This window comes from Hyla sarda, chromosome 8 (assembly GCF_029499605.1).
Source record: "Hyla sarda isolate aHylSar1 chromosome 8, aHylSar1.hap1, whole genome shotgun sequence".
Classification (NCBI taxonomy): Eukaryota; Metazoa; Chordata; class Amphibia; order Anura; family Hylidae; genus Hyla; species Hyla sarda.
Window position 1 is genome coordinate 228,231,008 of NC_079196.1, and position 20,129 is coordinate 228,251,136.

General features: G+C 46.7%; 3 protein-coding genes across 5 annotated transcripts in view; 2 read left to right on the top strand and 1 right to left on the bottom strand.

Annotated features, from left to right (window-relative positions):
• Positions 1–1,778: 1,778 nt before the first annotated feature.
• Positions 1,779–15,511, bottom strand: FUS (FUS RNA binding protein). Of its 2 annotated transcripts, XM_056533850.1 has the most exons (15): positions 15,383–15,511; positions 12,076–12,100; positions 10,846–11,003; positions 10,561–10,729; positions 10,215–10,465; positions 9,956–10,130; positions 8,763–8,797; positions 7,811–7,846; positions 7,614–7,720; positions 3,289–3,418; positions 3,096–3,206; positions 2,864–2,996; positions 2,674–2,771; positions 2,408–2,582; positions 1,779–2,002 (listed from the first exon to the last, which is right to left on the bottom strand). In XM_056533850.1, exons 1-15 carry the CDS (start codon positions 15,393–15,395, stop codon positions 1,963–1,965), a joined length of 1,656 nt encoding a protein of 551 aa, XP_056389825.1. In that variant the 5' UTR covers positions 15,396–15,511; the 3' UTR covers positions 1,779–1,962. The 2 variants fall into 2 exon arrangements, with proteins under 2 accessions (XP_056389825.1, XP_056389826.1); XM_056533851.1 differs by lacking the exon at positions 8,763–8,797.
• Positions 14,893–20,129, top strand: part of LOC130283982 (up-regulator of cell proliferation-like) — a 99,682-nt gene continuing 94,445 nt past the window's right edge. Inside the window, exon 1 of the mRNA XM_056533834.1 lies at positions 14,893–15,251. The gene's annotated coding sequence lies outside the window, so the exon portion shown is untranslated. The remainder of the gene's footprint in view (positions 15,252–20,129) is intronic.
• Positions 15,184–20,129, top strand: part of LOC130283985 (up-regulator of cell proliferation-like) — a 53,797-nt gene continuing 48,851 nt past the window's right edge. For both annotated transcript variants that reach the window (XM_056533842.1, XM_056533843.1), the window contains exon 1: positions 15,184–15,318. The gene's annotated coding sequence lies outside the window, so the exon portion shown is untranslated. The remainder of the gene's footprint in view (positions 15,319–20,129) is intronic.

Genomic DNA, 20,129 nt, shown 5'->3' on the forward strand with positions numbered 1-20,129 from the left:
ATATTTCATGATTTTTCCTCATTTGAACACTGACGGCATCAAGACATTTCCCGTACTCTTCCCTCATGATTACCCCCCCCCCACTCTATGTCCATCTGTCTGCAGCACCTCACTCACTATATTACATGTTAATCCTACAGAATATACAAGAACTGTTCAGAATGTTGTATTGGTGCTGCCCTACAATCAATTGCACCTTACAGATGCCTGAAAACATGAACTCCCAAATGACTTAATGCATGTATTACAGTATTTGTCTTCATTAACCAAATGATAGAGATGAGCGAACTTAGTGATTCGATTCATCACGAACTTCTCGGCAGTTTCTTTATCCTGCGTAAGTTAGTTCAGCTTTCACGTGCTCCGGTGGGCTGGAAAAGGTGGATACATTCCTAGGAGACTTAACCCACCCACCAGAGCACGTGAAAACGAAACTTATGCAGGATAAGGTAAGAAACCACCAAGCAAGGAAGTTTGTGACGAATCTAATCACTAAGTTCACTCATCTCTACAAATGATCATAGGCTTTCCTCCAAGTCCATTTGGTGCCATTATTGTAACCAAACCCATCCAGAAAAGGTGTGCCCCCTTTTCAGCTTCCTAGACCTCTAATGAGGCTCCTTAAAGGGGTACTCCGATGGAATTTTTTTTAAATTAACTGGTGCCAGAAAGTTAAAGGGGTACTCTGCCCCTAGACATCTCATCCTCCTTTGGATAGGGGATAAGATGTTAGAACACAGGGGTCCCACAGCTGGGGACCCCCGGGATCTCGGCTGCAGTACCCACCTGTACGGCTTCCAGCAATGCTGGAGGCTTCGGATCCCGACCACAATGGCGGAAGAGCGTGACGTCACCACTCCGCCCCGTGCGACGTCACGCCACTCCCCCTCAATGCAAGCCTATGGGCGGTCTGTCACGCCCCCTGCCGGAAGCCGTACAGGTGGGTGCTGCAGCCGAGATCATGGGGGTCCCCAGCAGTGGGGACCCCCACGATCTGACATCTTAGCACCTATCCTTTGGATAGGGGACAAGATGTCTAGGGACAGAGTACCCCTTTAAAACCGATTTGTAAATACCTTCTAGTAAAAAAAAAATCTTAATCCTTCCAGTACTTATGAGCTGCTGAATACTACAGAGGAAATTCTTCTCTTTTTGAAACACAGAGCTCTCTCCTGACATCTGTCCATTTTAGGAACTGTCCAGAGCAGCATATATTTTCTATGGGGATATTCTCCTACTCTGGACAGTTCTTAAAATGGACAGAGATGTCAGTAGAGAGCAATGTGCTCGTGATGTCAGCTCTGTGTTCCAAAAAGAAAAGAATTTCCTCTGTAGTATTCAGCAGCTCATAAGTACTGGAAGGATTAAGATTTTTTTAATAGAAGTAATTTACATATCTGTTTAACTTTCTGGCACCAGTTGATTCCTTTAACCCCTACACCATGGGGGTCATTACAACTATACTGTGTTGAGTCACTGACATCAAATACCCTTGTGCTACACAATGAGAGACTCGCTCAGCCTGTTTTGGAGATTCCAAGTTGTTGCACTGGTTTCATACAGCTCACTGAAGAGATTACGTATATCAAGCTGACTAATTTATTGTTCAGATCCTGATGGATGTGTAAACACGGCAGCATGACCTCTGCCCTACTTCATGCACTGTATCTAAGGTCAGACCCCTATAACATCAGCTACTGTGGTATGGACTGACAACACTGGACGTGATAAGTTATCATACGGCAATGTTTATCCAGGCAGAGATGAGACACCGCATATCGTGTAGGAAATTTACACACAAGTTTATCTTTTTAATGGGCAAGGACTTTACAAAGACGGATAAAATTCACAGCGCACTGCGGAGGTAATACAAAGTGTACAGAAATTGAACAGTTCTGTGTGAATCCATAGGATGCATCATACATATAAAATAAAAAAACGTAAAAATGGCGCATATTACAGCTAGTATGGCCGATCACGTCTGTCTTGTCTGTGGTCGCCCCTGAAACAGAAGAATGTTGTTACTATAAAATAATCACAGCATAGATGATCCACCAATTGTAACATTTTATCACAATTATTGCAAAAACAGCAATACAATAGCAGCAAGTGAATAGACCAGTGTTTCCCAACCAGGGTGCCTCCAGCTGTGGCAAAACTACAACTTCCAGCATGCCCGGACAGCCGAAGGCTGTCCGGGCATGCTGGGAGTTGTAGTTTTGCCACAGCTGGAGGCACCCTGGCTGGTAAACAGGAAGACACAGTGGCAGATTATACAACTTCCCACACACTTCAGACTACATGTGCCATGTGATGCCCAGCAGAAGTCTCACACCCCTCTAGAATTAATAACCCTTATACGAGTTTTAGAAATCTTATACAGGTTTGGCATTTTACTATAACTCACCTGGAATCCATTTTGCCTGGTCCAAAACCACCCCGGTCTCCGCCTCTGCCTCCTCGGAATCCTCCCCTGTCTCCACCTCTCCCTCTGAAGCCACCACGATCAAAGCCACCACGGCCACCACCGCCTCCACCTCCTCTCCTGTCTTCACCAAAACCTCCTCCACCGCCGCCGCCACCTAAAGCATAAAAAAAGAAGAAATAAGTTTAGTCAAGTTGTCTGCAAATACACAGCTACATTACAGGACAGGCTTAAACCAGCATCCTCACCCATGTGGGAACCGCCTGGCCCTCCAGGTCCATCAGGCTTTGGAGCCTTGCACTGGTTGCACTCGTTTCTCCATGAGAAATTCATGTTCTCACAAGTCCTGGGGAAGAATCAGGACAAGAGACATGACATAACATTCTACAACATAGGAATATGCTCTATATACAGAATGTCCGCGCTCCTTTAACTTACGGGTTTGGACACTTCCAGTCACCAGCTCTCTGCTGTCCTCCACCACCACTGGGGTATCCGCCACCTCCGCGGCTGTTGTTGCCAGGACCGCCACCATTAGGACCACCAAATCCTCCCCGCCCCATAGGGCCCGCTAGAAAATTAGTTTAAAAAAAAAATCAGCAAAATGTCCAATAGACATAATGTAAGAACATTCACAATGCTATGTTATACAGGCAAGTTCTGTACACACCTCCACGTCCTCTTCCCCGGCCATTTCCACCGGCACCACCGCCACGGCTATTGAAGTCAGCTCTCCTTGTGGCAAATGAGACTTTAATTGGGTTTCCAGAGAACTCTTTACCTGAAGAGATCAAACACAGAGATTTAATAACTCAGAACACACAGCGGAGGAGTCTCCAACACCACATACCATGACCACTTACCATCAAACCAGTCAATGGCAGCCTTAGCAGAAGGTGGGTCATCGAAAGACACTGTAGCTTCTCCTTTCAGTTTGCCAGTCTCCCGATCTGTGTACAGGTTAATCATGGGCTGGCCGGTCTTTTTGTTTGTCTGTATAGGAAAAGTACATATGAGATGTCTGCACTGAAGAGGAATGTCCCACAACAGCAACGTAAGTGACAAAAATTTTAAATCATTACATAACCTACTGCAATAAATAAAATAATGGAAGTGCTTGGGAAATAGACTTGCCCTAAAGCATCAGCAGAATGGAGGCACTAGATGTACCCGAGGAAACAGGTCATCAGTGTCATATTACCTGAATCATAATAAAGGAACGGGCTGTGTATACTCAAAGCTGTCGCTGCGTTCTGAATCATAATAAAGGAACGGGCTGTGTATACTCACAGCTGTCGCTGCGTTCTGAATCATAATAAAGGAACGGGCTGTGTATACTCAAAGCTGTCGCTGCGTTCTGAATCATAATAAAGGAACGGGCTGTGTATACTCAAAGCTGTCGCTGCGTTCTGAATCATAATAAAGGAACGGGCTGTGTATACTCAAAGCTGTCGCTGCGTTCTGAATCATAATAAAGGAACAGGCTGTGTATACTCAAAGCTGTCGCTGCGTTCTGAATCATATTAAAGGAACGGGCTGTGTATACTCAAAGCTGTCGCTGCGTTCTGAATCATAATAAAGGAACAGGCTGTGTATACTCAAAGCTGTCGCTGCGTTCTGAATCATAATAAAGGAACAGGCTGTGTATACTCACAGCTGTCGCTGCGTTCTGAATCATAATAAAGGAACGGGCTGTGTATACTCACAGCTGTCGCTGCGTTCTGAATCATAATAAAGGAAGGGGCTGTGTATACTCAAAGCTGTCGCTGCGTTCTGAATCATAATAAAGGAACGGGCTGTGTATACTCAAAGCTGTCGCTGCGTTCTGAATCATAAAGGAACGGGCTGTGTATACTCACAGCTGTCGCTGCGTTCTGAATCATAATAAAGGAACGGGCTGTGTATACTCAAAGCTGTCGCTGCGTTCTGAATCATAATAAAGGAACGGGCTGTGTATACTCACAGCTGTCGCTGTGTTCTGAATCATAATAAAGGAACGGGCTGTGTATACTCACAGCTGTCGCTGCGTTCTGAATCATAATAAAGGAACGGGCTGTGTATACTCACAGCTGTCGCTGCGTTCTGAATCATAATAAAGGAACGGGCTGTGTATACTCAAAGCTGTCGCTGCATTCTGAATCATAATAAAGGAACGGGCTGTGTATACTCAAAGCTGTCGCTGCGTTCTGAATCATAATAAAGGAACGGGCTGTGTATACTCACAGCTGTCGCTGCGTTCTGAATCATAATAAAGGAACAGGCTGTGTATACTCAAAGCTGTCGCTGCATTCTGAATCATAATAAAGGAACGGGCTGTGTATACTCACAGCTGTCGCTGCGTTCTGAATCATAATAAAGGAACGGGCTGTGTATACTCAAAGCTGTCGCTGCGTTCTGAATCATAAAGGAACGGGCTGTGTATACTCAAAGCTGTCGCTGCGTTCTGAATCATAATAAAGGAACGGGCTGTGTATACTCACAGCTGTCGCTGTGTTCTGAATCATAATAAAGGAACGGGCTGTGTATACTCACAGCTGTCGCTGCGTTCTGAATCATAATAAAGGAACGGGCTGTGTATACTCAAAGCTGTCGCTGCGTTCTGAATCATAATAAAGGAACGGGCTGTGTATACTCAAAGCTGTCGCTGCGTTCTGAATCATAATAAAGGAACGGGCTGTGTGCTGTCGCTGCGTTCTGAATCATAATAAAGGAACGGGCTGTGTATACTCAAAGCTGTCGCTGCGTTCTGAATCATAATAAAGGAACGGGCTGTGTATACTCAAAGCTGTCGCTGCATTCTGAATCATAATAAAGGAACGGGCTGTGTATACTCAAAGCTGTCGCTGCGTTCTGAATCATAATAAAGGAACGGGCTGTGTATACTCACAGCTGTCGCTGCGTTCTGAATCATAATAAAGGAACGGGCTGTGTATACTCACAGCTGTCGCTGCATTCTGAATCATAATAAAGGAACGGGCTGTGTATACTCAAAGCTGTCGCTGCATTCTGAATCATAATAAAGGAACGGGCTGTGTATACTCAAAGCTGTCGCTGCGTTCTGAATCATATTAAAGGAACGGGCTGTGTATACTCACAGCTGTCGCTGCGTTCTGAATCATAATAAAGGAACGGGCTGTGTATACTCAAAGCTGTCGCTGCGTTCTGAATCATAATAAAGGAACAGGCTGTGTATACTCAAAGCTGTCGCTGCATTCTGAATCATAATAAAGGAACGGGCTGTGTATACTCACAGCTGTCGCTGCGTTCTGAATCATAATAAAGGAACGGGCTGTGTATACTCACAGCTGTCGCTGCGTTCTGAATCATATTAAAGGAACGGGCTGTGTATACTCACAGCTGTCGCTGCGTTCTGAATCATAATAAAGGAACGGGCTGTGTGCTGTCGCTGCGTTCTGAATCATATTAAAGGAACGGGCTGTGTATACTCACAGCTGTCGCTGCGTTCTGAATCATAATAAAGGAACGGGCTGTGTGCTGTCGCTGCGTTCTGAATCATATTAAAGGAACGGGCTGTGTATACTCAAAGCTGTCGCTGCGTTCTGAATCATAATAAAGGAACGGGCTGTGTGCTGTCGCTGCGTTCTGAATCATATTAAAGGAACGGGCTGTGTATACTCACAGCTGTCGCTGCGTTCTGAATCATAAATGGCTGAACAAAACAGAGTATGTGAACAGAGCAGTATAAAAATAAAGATACTCAGCTTTCCAAGTGCTCCAGACCCTGGAAAAGGTGGACACACTCCTAGGAGACGTTAGACCAGGCATAGGCAACCTTAGGCACGGCTGATGTTTTGGACTACATTTCCTACGATGCTTTTGCAGCATTTCGGCTGTAAGAGGATCATGGGAGATTTAGTCCAAAACATCTGCAGTGCCAAAGGTTGCCTATGCCTGCCTTAGACTGCCGTCCAGGACTTTTCCATGCAACCGGAGCACTTTGAAAGCTGAACTGATTACTTCAGTCTGCATAAATTAACGGCCGAGCCAAGAGGTTCATTACGAACCAATTTACTGTAAGTTCGCTTAACTCTGGCTCCCTTTACAATGGTTTATTCCTGGATAACCCCTTTAATCAGAGGCCAACACGTTATATATGAAGGTCCAGCTCCTGTGGCCCCTCCATACAACTTTCTCAACATTATGATGCGCACGGATATAAAAAGTCAGTAATGGGGTTTACGTTATTAACAGTTACTTTTTCCTTTTGAAGTGACCACCACTCAAAAGAAATACAGGGTGCCCATGGGAGATCAGTGCATGATCAGAAAGGTAACCGCTTGTTAATTTAAAGCACTTAGGGGTTAAAAAAAAATAATTAAAAAAACAAAAACCAAGTATAGGAGAAACTGTAGTGTCTGCAGGATGGGTATAGGCTGTGTGAAAAAATCTAACTTTTTGGTTTCCGTCGCCTCCTAGTGGCAGCAGCATACACCCATGGCTTCTTTTCCCTCAGATATGAGCAAAACGCCTTTTCTGAGACATAAGCCTAAATTTATCAGAGACAAATCTGGCGGATTTTGCCCATAGCAACCAATCACAGATCAGCTTTCATTTTACCAGAGCAATGTAATAAAGGTTAAGCTGGGCTGTATTGGTTGTTATGGGGAAAACCAGACAGCTTTTACTTTAGAATGATTAATCTGGGCCTTTGTTTCTGCATATAGATACATATATTAAAGGGGTACTCCACCCTAGACATCTTATTCCCTATGGATAGGGGTAAGATGTTTGATCGCAGGGGTCCTGCCCCTGGTAATTCCCGCGATCTCTCCTGCAGAACCCTGGTGTCATCTGCTGCATGGAGCAAACTTTGCTCTGTGCTTGATGACAGGCTATACAGAGGCCAGAACATCATGACGTCATGGCCATGCTCCTTGTGATGGCTGCCACTCCCCCTTCCATAGACTTACATTGAGGGGGCGGGGCCATGACGTCACGATACTCCTGCCCCTGTATCGCCCGTCAGGCACGAAGCAAAGTTCGCTCCGTGCAGATAACACGGGTGCTGACAGAGATCATGGGGGAGCTCCCAGAGGCGGGACCCTCACAATCAGGCATCTTATCCCCAAATCCTTTGGATAGGAGATAAGATGTCTAGGGGTGGAGTACCCCTTTAATGACTGAGTTACTAGGTCTCTTCATATCTTAGATCCCATCTTGTAATCACCTTGATTATTCCAATCTGCTTGAAGTAATCAGCAACTGACTCCACCGTCACATTCTCGCCGAGGCCTTGTACAAAGATTGTGTTGTTGTCTGAGTTATCCTGCTCCGCTGTAATGTAAAGTGGTTGTTAGTGATCAACTACACAATAATCACAATGTTATGTAAGTCAGGGTATGATGATATCAGATGGCAACTTACGTATGTCGTGTCTGGGGGGGCCGCCTTCACGTGGTCCTTTGGAGAAGAGCAGAGAAATAGGACATATTACAGGTGTGTCATCACATGCAGGCTTCATCCCCTCACCCCCACACAGAAACAAGTTGTATGAACGCTCAGACTATCCACTCTTAGCGCCTGCACAACACAGACTTTATACACAAGTCTACCCTGGTCATTAAGGAATCTCAAGGGTCTTGTGTGGGGACCCAGGAGCAGACAACCAATCTTACATTTAAGTAGCGCAAACTCCCAAGTGTTGTATTCTTTAATCCACCATACTATTAACACAAAATGCAAACCTCCGGACATGATCCACCATGAATGAGCACCTTTCTATAGCACCCTATATTTAACCCTCGTATTTTGTGACTTATGTTTTTTCTAATCACTTCCACTGAACCATCATAGTTTTGTTAGTTTTCTTTCATCACCTTCATTTTTTTTTTTTTTTTAAACAGCGATAACCCATTGATAAGCGGCGTTACCAGCACACAGTTTGCGTTGTACCTTTTAACCACCATAAATTTGGTCACTTAATATTTATCTTAAAACCATTTACCACATTACACTTGAGGTTTTTTTTTAAGGTTTCTTTTTTTACCAGTCTGTAAAAGTTTAATAGACCCGCGACTCTTACACATGCATTGACCAGTTTGAGGCTTCCCAAATGTTAACCAGAACCCCTGCAGCGCCTGCTTGTTGGCTTCACCAAATACACATTACTGTAAAATTTGTTCACTAAACCAAAAGTAAAATAAAAAAAATTGACTGAACATAAATTAAAAGTGCACTGGCACCAACAGTGGAATGAAGCCTCAACAACAACCCCCCCCCCCCTCATATATATCTCCACCCTATGAATGAACCCAAAAGAAAATGAACAGTAACAAGAATTTGTGTTGGAGATTTTACAACTCTTTTTTTCACTTACCACCAAATTTACTGAATCCTCCCCGTTCACCACCGCTGAGAAGACAATTAGGAGAAATTGAAGTATTTGTACTGAGCTTCCCGAGGCTACAGAAGTTCTGATCCGTCACACACAATTGTCTAGGTGTGCACGCACTCTGTACAACTAACACACTTGCAGTCTTGTTTCTATAGGAATGAAGCCTTCTGCGGCATTCTCTGCATTGGCTTTGACTCTACAATCTAGAGACCACCTTTAGCTCACAGCAGAGCAGATACCTTTTTCTCTATGAGATTTATATATTTTTATCCATTGGGATTTTTATACCAAGCTTTGCATAGAATTCACCATATATACGTTAGTGCTCTGTGCACACTGGTAGTTACAGTTCGGTAATACTACGCTTACAGAGTCTACATGTAATACTGTGCTGATAATAAAGCTAGTGTGAAAGCTGACGACACCTTGAAAACCTGTAGCACATAAAACGCAGAATTTGTTAAAGCAGAGCAACACAGCAAACATGATTTGGCAGTAGTATTCCTAACTTTGCAGCCATCTTCTCCATACTCACCTTGTGTTGCCCACACTCTGCGTCCAGAACCCCCATACCTAACCCCACCATTGGCAGTGCCCCCCACGTCACTATCACACAAACCCAGCACATTGGACATGAGACACACAACCCTAGGATAACATTGTGCAGTATGGACTGGTCACCGTTACACTGTGATAGTTCTGGAGTCTTATCAGCTATGTTATTTGACACTTGTATATACCATGTACCCGGGTACTCTGTATGGACTGAGGTAGTGAACACATCTGCTATAGCCAGTAGTTGTGTTTCCTTCTACAGTTCAGAGTTTTGTAGCTTTTTTTTTAAACCCGTCACTCATTTACCATTTTTTTTGGAATAGATTTGCTCTGTACCAGTTATTACCACATGGAGCCACCATCCTGCCTGCACAGTGCTCTGAGTAGTTCACTTTTTGTCTTTATAAACCTTTATAGTACTTTACACACTTTTCCCACCATTATTATTGGCTTGAGACCGTTCCTCTCTTTACAGCCACAGAGTTGTCAGTGCTTAGGACTTAGTTCACAAGCCATATACGCATCTGAGCGCTAGTGTAACATCACCTTACTGCGACAGCCAATCAACATCCAGACATCCATGCTCCGCCCATGCACACTGCCCATGGTCAGATACCTACCCCATGCCGCCTCGTCCGCCACGGCTTCCTCTGCCACCTCTATCAAAGCCTCCGCGCCCACCAAAGCCTCCACGTCCTCGGCCTCTACTGTCAGGTCCACCAAAGCCTCCCTGATCAGAGCCGCCATAGCCTCCACCTCCACCCATGGAAGGAGAGTCCTGGTTGTATCCACCAGCTAAAGACAAAAAGGAACCCATCAGTATGGTAAGTAAAGTAATGTCTCCCTGCAAAACCATGAAAGTCCAACCCCATCACTTACATCCACTGCTGTACTGAGATTGCTGCTGGCCATAGCCCTGAGAAGCATTGTACCCTGACTGCTGTCCTCCATAGGAGCTAGGCTGCTGACTGCTGTAGCTGCCACTGCTCTGCTGTCCTCCATAGCCAGACTGGTTCTGTCCTCCATAGCTGCCCTGCTGGCTGCTACCATAACCACTGCCGCTCTGCTGACCATAGCTGCTTCCCTGCTGTTGTTGCTGGTAGGAAGATGGCTGGGAACTGCTGCTGTAGCTATAAGACAGTAAAAAGGACATTCAGCAATCACAGATATCCCTGAGATCACAAAACCTCAATATCATTATGCAGTGGGAAAAGCTGTGCCTCACCTTCCTGAATTGCTGCTAGCAGAGGACTGCTGGGGGTAACTGGAATACGATGACTGAGATGACTGCTGTGGCTGCCCACCACTGCCCCCATATGGAGTCTGTGATGTCTGTGAGCTGCCATAGTTACCGGCCCCATATCCTTGTGGAGCCGACTGGGAGCTGTAACCAGCTGTATACAGAATAGCAGTATATCAGTGAAATGAGAATATTGAGATACATACAAAAAACTACTGACAAATTGTTCACAAAGAAAGACTTCTACAAGTAGCAGTACAAGGAACTCACAACTCTGCTCCTGGCCATAGGACGAGCTATATCCACCGCCCTGACCATAGGAAGAAGAGCCGGCAGACTGACCGTAGCTGCCATAACCCTGCTGGCTGTAGGACTGGCTGCCTTGCTGTGAGTAGCTCTGTGCCGGCTGTGATGGGTATGTCCCGTATCTATACAAGAGGAAAGAAACCACATAAATACAAAAGGAAAACAATCCAGAGCCTTCTGAGCAGAACAGAATTCCTGTGTTGTCGCTGTATATGAGCATTGGGAATTTCTTGAATGAGCCGTAAGGCCTCTTACCCCAGCCAAGCCAGATCACCCTGCTCTGTACTGACGAGTGGCAAAAACCACGAAACAGCTGTCTGCAGATGGGTAGAAACTTCCCTTCTGGGGAGTAGTCTGGCTTGGCATAAAATCCCGACCAGCTTTTTATATTCCTTAACAGGAGCTAAGCTGATACCAGGGAACATTACCTGAAAAGGTGATGTAATGAGCTGCTTTGCATATTCCCCTACCCAGAATGCCCGCAGAGTGCTTAATGGCCTTCTGAAGCTCCTTTACACCAGGAGTGGTGGCCTCGCCCTGAGGCAAACACTCATCCCCTATATATATATATATTTTTTTTTTTAACCCTTTATCAGTACTCTGTTTTAAAAAAAAAAAAAAAAAAAAAATTATTGGGACATCACTAGAATAAGCTTAACTTTTCTTTTACCAAACCCACCCTGATGCTTGTGACCCCATTGTGTCAGCAAAGCCTCTATTAAATAACACAGCAATGTGAAGAAAAACTAAAGGGTATTCCTATCCCATCATTAGGATATGCTATTTTGGACCCTCCATTCATTGAAGAATTTAGATACTGGGCTACATAAGCCAAGCGTTCTCGTTACCGTTTTAACCCTCCACAGAAGCAAAATGACCACCTGGCGTATAACTCTGACTTGACTAGATCCTTACTGTAGTTTCCTGGAAAGACTCAGAGCCTCTAACGATCCGTCAAGATCCCAAACATTGGACCCCCATGATCATAAAGGAATTGCATATGTCAGCAATTGCTGGTGGGCCACAAGTTTGTGAACACTTTACATTGTGTCCAATTAATAAGAACCCAGGATCAAAATACATGATAGGACCAGTCAGACAATGGTTACCATCTCTACACTCTGGGTAACACAGAGGCCCCCACCATGTCATCCATATACCCTTATAAAGCTCACTACATTGTAGACAACTTACCCTTGACTTGCTTGTTGGGTGTAATCTGCAAAGAAAAAGAAAAGGGAGTGTTAATAAACACTGAAAAGTACAACACTCAAGCATTGCCCTCCATTATAATGTGCATTGCCCTCCATTATAATGTGCATTGCCCTCCACCAAGTGCTATAGTTATAGATAAATGGCAGGTCTATGATTGCTGCAGCGTTGCGTAGCTCTACTTAGGCCCCAATTGCCAAAAGGAGTATTGCAGCATTGGCATACACTGCGTCTCCAGCTGTTGTAAAACTATAACTCTCAGCATGCCTGGACAGCCAAAGGCTGTCCAGGCATGCTGGGAGTTGTAGTTTTGCAATAACTGGAGAGACTGTTTGGAAAACACTGGTTTCTGGGAATGCCAGTGACACCCATGTACAGGGCTTGGTATCTCTGATGCTCCCATACACAACGATTAGTGCAGCAAGGAGATTTTGGGCCCCTTATCGAAGGGTTTATGTTTTTAAGAGCTGGACTATCCCTTTAAAGTCAGCAGACGTGCAAGGAGCTTCAGTACACCTTATCGCTGGTATCCTGTATAGACTAATACATGACAGCTGTATGTGTGACACTTTTCCTAATTTATTTCTGGTGTCAGCTACCTTTGTTTCCTACATCACTACATTATACCATGAGAGTCAGACATGTCACAAGTCTTGAGTGTCCACCATACAGTCAGGAGACTTTGTGCACTTCGCTCCCCAGTTCGCCACCCGATGCAAGAGCATGCTCCATTGTAAGTCTACGGAACCGTCTTGTGGTACAAGTTGGATCCATCTGAGAATCTGTGAGTGAGCCGCATGCTAGAGATTGGGTGGTGGTCTCGGAACAGAGACCCTTTAGGCTGCATTCCCACTATGGAATTTCCGCCTGCAATTCCACTTTGAAATTGCAGGCGGAAATTCCACTTGCTAAAATGTATAGTGTATGAATGGGTTTCCGTTCACAAATTCACACTTCGGAATTTGTGAACGGAAAATCCGCTTGGAAATTTTCGCCTGAATTATTGGCGTTGCTCATTCTTCAGACAGAAATACTCGCGGAACATATTGCAGTCTATTGGAGACTGCAGTGTCTGCGCGGTCCTAGCGCCGATTGATTCAGTCAGTGCTGGCCGCACTCGGAATCTCTGGGCGGAAATTTTCTGCCCAGAGATTCCGTAGTCTGAACCCTAAATAACTGTTAAAAGGGGGTACTCCCCATCTAACCTTTGTGGGTCTCCGACCCATTCGCGGCCCGTGGTTGGGAAGCCGAAAACTGCCAAAATGGTTGAGTTACGAAATTTGTGCAGCTCCCATTAATGGGACATGGACAAACAGGGTAGCTCGACAGGTAGACTGTTTACATAACTTCTGCGTGTTACATGAACAGCGTAGGTCACGGGGCTGTGCAGATAGGGACAAAAATTGATAAAGGGGAGACATGTAAACCCCCCCGTGAGTTTTTGTAACGCCAGTAAGGCTGGGTTCACACTAGGGATCGACCGATTATTGGCTTGGCGATATTATCGGCCGATAATCACAATTTTGGGCATTATCGGTATCGGCAATTACCTTGATAGGACTCTAGACAGGTAGGGGGACAGTAGCGGGTGGAGGCAGCGGTCTATGGTACCGCAAAAGCCGCTGCAGTTCACTGATTTAAAGCGCCCGCTTTAAATCAATGATCTGCAGCGGTGTCGCAGGGGGATAAATAGCCGTTAACGTATACCGGAATATCGGTGTAAGTTATCGGCTATCGGCCCTAACCTGCACAGCTTATCGGCCCTAAAAAAACTATATCGGTCGATCCCTAGTTCACACCACGTTTTTGCTAGGGATCGACCGATATCGGTTTTTTAGAGCCGATACCGATAATCGGTGGAGGTTAGGGCAAATAGCCGATAACTTATACCGATATTCCGGTATAAGTTATCGGCTATTTATCCCCCCGTGACACCGCTGCAGATCATTGATTTAAAACGGGCGCTTTAAATCAATGAACTGCAGCGGCTTTTGCGGTGCCATAGACCGCCGCCCGCTACTGTCCCCCTGCCTGTGCGGGGGTCCTGAGACCCATCACCGCCACCCAGACCCGACGCACCGCCCTGCGACCGGTTTTGGGAACAGGAAAAAAACTGACAAAACCGTACAGTATGCAAAACGGACACAACCGGATGCATCTTTTGGCGTACTGTTTCCAATGGCGAGTCAATGCATACGGTTTTCAATAATGTTCCCAAATTGAAAACGTATACGGGAGCTGTATTGCAAAAAGGCAGTGTGAACCCAGCCAGACACTTTAAGGATAAGGTCCCACACAACATGCAGCATATTGTGAAGAATGGGTAGCAAAATCAGCTGCAGAAAATCTGCAGCGTATAAGCTACGTGGTATCCTAACCTAGTGTTTCCCCACACAGTGCGCCTTCAGCTGTTACAGAACTACAACCCCCAGCCTTCCAGGACAAAAAGTTGACCAGGCATGCTGGGAGTTTTAGTTTTGCAAGAGCTGGAGGCACATTGGTTAGGAAACTGCTTTAAAGGGGAACACCACAACAATCTCCATTCTGGGGCCCCGGACCTGCCTGGGCTTGGAGCCACATGCCAGCACACGATCAATGAATTTTCTATGGAAGCGTCATGTAGAAAGTGGAGTGCCCCTTTAACACTATACTGAAACCATCAGATGAGACAGTAATAGTTGGTCTCCAAAATGTAGACCTTTATCGCTGCAAAACTACAACTCCCAGCATGCCCGGACAGCCAACGGCTGTCCGGGCATGCTGGGAGTTGTAGTTTTGCAACAGCTGGAGGGCCACAGTTTGAAGACCACTGCTCCATAACATCCACGTGCTACCAGTCTACGATGCCCCTTTACGTCCAGCCGCAGGCCGTCACGTGGTTTATTTCCTCCTAGCAACACGCGCAGCCAATCTGCGCCGCTCCCGCTCTACACGGCTGCAGCCAATCAGCGCCGCGGGCCGCCTCACGCAGCTCCTCATCATTTCTCTATAGCAACGGCCCCTCCCCCCTCTCTGCGGCACGAAATGGCGCTACCTCACCGAACCGCGCCAAGATGGCCGCCGTCCCGCTGAACAACAAATAAGACAAAGGAAGGAGCGACCGGGAAAACCGACGACACTCAACGATCAATAACCGACCCGCGACGAACCCCACCCAGGTCACAGCCGCATTACCCGCCCGGCCCCCTCAGTGATCAGCCCCGGCCTCCCTGATTATACATACATGTAGGAAATCATTATTAATGACTATATTCCGGTGGCGGCACACAGGGAGCGCCGGGGTTCTTACCGTTCGTCGCCATGATTGGTTCCGGATTTGTTTCACACAAAATAATCTCCTTCCCCTCAGCCTCTCCGCGCCGCAGTGATGAGGGCGGGGCTGCGCGGCGTCTTATATGAGCTCGGGCTGAACCATCTGAGCAGGGCGACGGGGGGAGAGAGCTGATTGATGTTATGCAGTGATGTGGGAGATGTATTGTATATACACTACTGACTGTAACGTATAGTTATATAACGCTTAGTAATTATCTATTTACCTCATATCTATTTATCTATCTAGCTCATATCTAGCTCATATCTATCTATCTCATATCTATCTATCTCATATCTATCTATCTATCTCATATCTATCTATCTCATATCTATCTATCTCATATCTATCTATCTATCTCATATCTATCTATCTATCTCATATCTATCTCATATCATATCTATCTATCTCATATCTATCTATCTATCTCATATCTATCTATCTCATATCTATCTCATATCTATCTATCTATATCTATCTATCTATCTATCTATCTCATATCTATCTATCTCATATCTATCTATCTATCTCATATCTATCTCATATCATATCTATCTATCTCATATCTATCTATCTCATATCTATCTATCTCATATCTATCTGTCCATCCACACTGACATATAAACCATACACTATTACACACATATAAAACTATAAAGCTGCAATATCTCCTATAGCAAAAAAGCAAAACTAAATTGAAATTACCTTAGAACGTGTTCACACTCAATTCTTTTTGTTATGTAGCTTTGCGCCCTAATTTGATTGATGTGGATTGCGCCTCCCATTGTTTTCAATGAGGTTCTGTAGTTTATAATGGATTTTTTTTTTTTTACTAACCAACACGGATTTTATATCTGCATCATGGGGGGGGGGGGGGGGGTATTGGCTCCCCGGGCATGCTGGGAGTTTGTTGGAGCGCTGCAGGTTGGACGCCCATTATACCGGTATTGTGCACGGCGGCTGCAAAATATTACTTTACTGTTGTACGTCTGCTTTTTGAAAAACCCAAAAGGAGGCTGAGGGGTCCCCCGATATGAGACTACAAACCCCTGGGCCGAAGCCCGGAGTCACCAAACTCCCCTCTTCAAGATAAACCCCCTAAAATATTACTTTTATTAGTTCTCTTTAAAATGAATATTAATGATCCCCAAATGTGATATTTAAACTGGTACCACAACAGTGCAATACAACCGTACTAAACATAACAGCATGGACCTCTCGTCCATACAAATGAGGAATAGACGGTGCGGCAGTTCACGCTATGAGCCACGTTATCCTGCATGAGGAATAGACGGTGCGGCAGTTCACGCTATGAGCCGTGCTATCCTGCATGAGGAATAGATGGTGCGGCAGTTCACGCTATGAGCCGTGCTATCCTGCATGAGGAATAGATGGTGCGGCAGTTCACGCTATGAGCCGTGCTATCCTGCATGAGGAATAGACGGTGCGGCAGTTCACGCTATGAGTCACGTTATCCTGCATGAGGAATAGACGGTGCGGCAGTTCACGCTATGAGCCACGCTATCCTGCATGAGGAATAGACGGTGCGGCAGTTCACGCTATGATCCACGTTATCCTGCATGAGGAATAGACGGTGCGGCAGTTCACGCTATGAGCCGCGTTATCCTGCATGAGGAATAGACGGTGCGGCAGTTCACGCTATGATCCACGCTATCCTGCATGAGGAATAGATGGTGCGGCAGTTCACGCTATGAGCCGCGCTATCCTGCATGAGGAATAGACGGTGCGGCAGTTCACGCTATGAGCCGCGTTATCCTGCATGAGGAATAGACGGTGCTGCAGTTCACGCTATGAGTAACGCTATCCTGCATGAGGAATAGATGGTGCGGCAGTTCACACTATGATCCACGCTATCCTGCATGAAGAATAGACGGTGCGGCAGTTCACGCTATGAGCCACGCTATCCTGCATGAGGAATAGATGGTGCGGCAGTTCACACTATGATCCACGCTATCCTGCATGAAGAATAGACGGTGCGGCAGTTCACGCTATGAGCCACGCTATCCTGCATGAGGAATAGATGGTGCGGCAGTTCACGCTATGAGCCACGCTATCCTGCATGAGGAATAGACGGTGCGGCAGTTCACGCTATGATCCACGCTATCCTGCATGAGGAATAGATGGTGCGGCAGTTCACGCTATGAGCCACGTTATCCTGCATGAGGAATAGATGGTGCGGCAGTTCACGCTATGATCCACGCTATCCTGCATGAGGAATAGATGGTGCGGCAGTTCACGCTATGATCCACGCTATCCTGCATGAGGAATAGATGGTGCGGCAGTTCACGCTATGATCCACGCTATCCTGCATGAGGAATAGACGGTGCGGCAGTTCACGCTATGAGCCACGTTATCCTGCATGAGGAATAGATGGTGCGGCAGTTCACGCTATGAGCCACGTTATCCTGCATGAGGAATAGATGGTGCGGCAGTTCACGCTATGATCCACGCTATCCTGCATGAGGAATAGATGGTGCGGCAGTTCACGCTATGAGCCACGCTATCCTGCATGAGGAATAGACGGTGCGGCAGTTCACGCTTTGAGCCGCGCTATCCTGCATGAGGAATAGATGGTGCGGCAGTTCACGCTATGATCCACGCTATCCTGCATGAGGAATAGATGGTGCGGCAGTTCACGCTATGATCCACGCTATCCTGCATGAGGAATAGATGGTGCGGCAGTTCACGCTATGAGCCGCACTATCCTGCATGAGGAATAGATGGTGCGGCAGTTCACGCTATGATCCACGCTATCCTGCATGAGGAATAGATGGTGCGGCAGTTCACACTATGATCCACGCTATCCTGCATGAGGAATAGACGGTGCGGCAGTTCACACTATGATCCACGCTATCCTGCATGAGGAATAGACGGTGCGGCAGTTCACGCTATGATCCACGCTATCCTGCATGAGGAATAGATGGTGCGGCAGTTCACACTATGATCCACGCTATCCTGCATGAGGAATAGACGGTGCAGCAGTTCACGCTATGATCCACGCTATCCTGCATGAGGAATAGATGGTGTGGCAGTTCACGCTATGAGCCGCGCTATCCTGCATGAGGAATAGATGGTGCGGCAGTTCACGCTATGAGCCACGTTATCCTGCATGAGGAATAGATGGTGCGGCAGTTCACGCTATGATCCACGCTATCCTGCATGAGGAATAGACGGTGCGGCAGTTCACGCTATGATCCACGCTATCCTGCATGAGGAATAGACGGTGCGGCAGTTCACGCTATGAGCCACGCTATCCTGCATGAGGAATAGACGGTGCGGCCGTTCACGCTATGAGCCGCGCTATCCTGCATGAGGAATAGATGGTGCGGCAGTTCACGCTATGAGCCGCGCTATCCTGCATGAGGAATAGATGGTGCGGCAGTTCACGCTATGAGCCGCGCTATCCTGCATGAGGAATAGATGGTGCGGCAGTTCACGCTATGATCCACGCTATCCTGCATGTGGAATAGATGGTGCGGCAGTTCACGCTATGAGCCGTGCTATCCTGCATGAGGAATAGATGGTGCGGCAGTTCACGCTATGAGCCGCGCTATCCTGCATGAGGAATAGATGGTGCGGCAGTTCACGCTATGAGTCGCGCTATCCTGCATGAGGAATAGAAGGTGCGGCAGTTCACGCTATGAGCCACGCTATCCTGCATGAGGAATAGACGGTGCGGCAGTTCCCGCTATGAGCCACGTTATCCTGCATGAGGAATAGACAGTGCGGCAGTTCCCGCTATGAGCCACGCTATCCTGCATGAGGAATAGACTGTGCGGCAGTTCATGCTATGAGCCGCGCTATCCTGCATTAGGAATAGATGGTGCAGCAGTTCACGTCTATTCCTCATGCAGGATAGCGGGGATCATAGCGTGAACTGCCGCACCGTCTATTCCTCATGCAGGATAACGTGACTCATAGCGTGAACTGCCGCACCATCTATTCCTCATGCAGGATAGCGTGGCTCATAGCGTGAACTGCCACACCGTCTATTCCTCATGCAGGATAGCGTGGCTCATAGCGTGAACTGCCGCACCGTCTATTCCTCATGCAGGATAGCGTGGCTCATAGCGTGAACTGCCGCACCGTCTATTCCTCATGCAGGATAGCGTGGCTCATAGCGTGAACTGCCGCACCATCTATTCCTCATGCAGGATAGCGTGGCTCATAGCGTGAACTGCCGCACCGTCTATTCCTCATGCAGGTTAGCGTGGCTCATAGCGTGAACTGCCGCACCATCTATTCCTCTTGCAGAATAGCGCGGCTCATAGCGTGAACTGCCGTACCGTCTATTCCTCATGCAGGATAGCGCGGCTCATAGCGTGAACTGCCGCACCATCTATTCCTCATGCAGGATAGCGTGGCTCATAGCTTGAACTGCCGTACCCTCTTTTCCTCATGCAGGATAGCGCGGCTCATAGCGTGAACTGCCGCACCGTCTATTCCTCATGCAGGATAGCGCGGCTCATAGCGGGAACTGCCGCACCATCTATTCCTCATGCAGGATAGCGTGGCTCATAGCGTGAACTGCCGCACCATCTATTCCTCATGCAGGATAGCACGGCTCATAGCGTGAACTGCCGCACCGTCTATTCCTCATGCAGGATAGCGTGGCTCATAGCGTGAACTTCCGCACCATCTATTCCTCATGCAGGATAACGTGACTCATAGCGTGAACTGCCGCACCATCTATTCCTAATGCAGG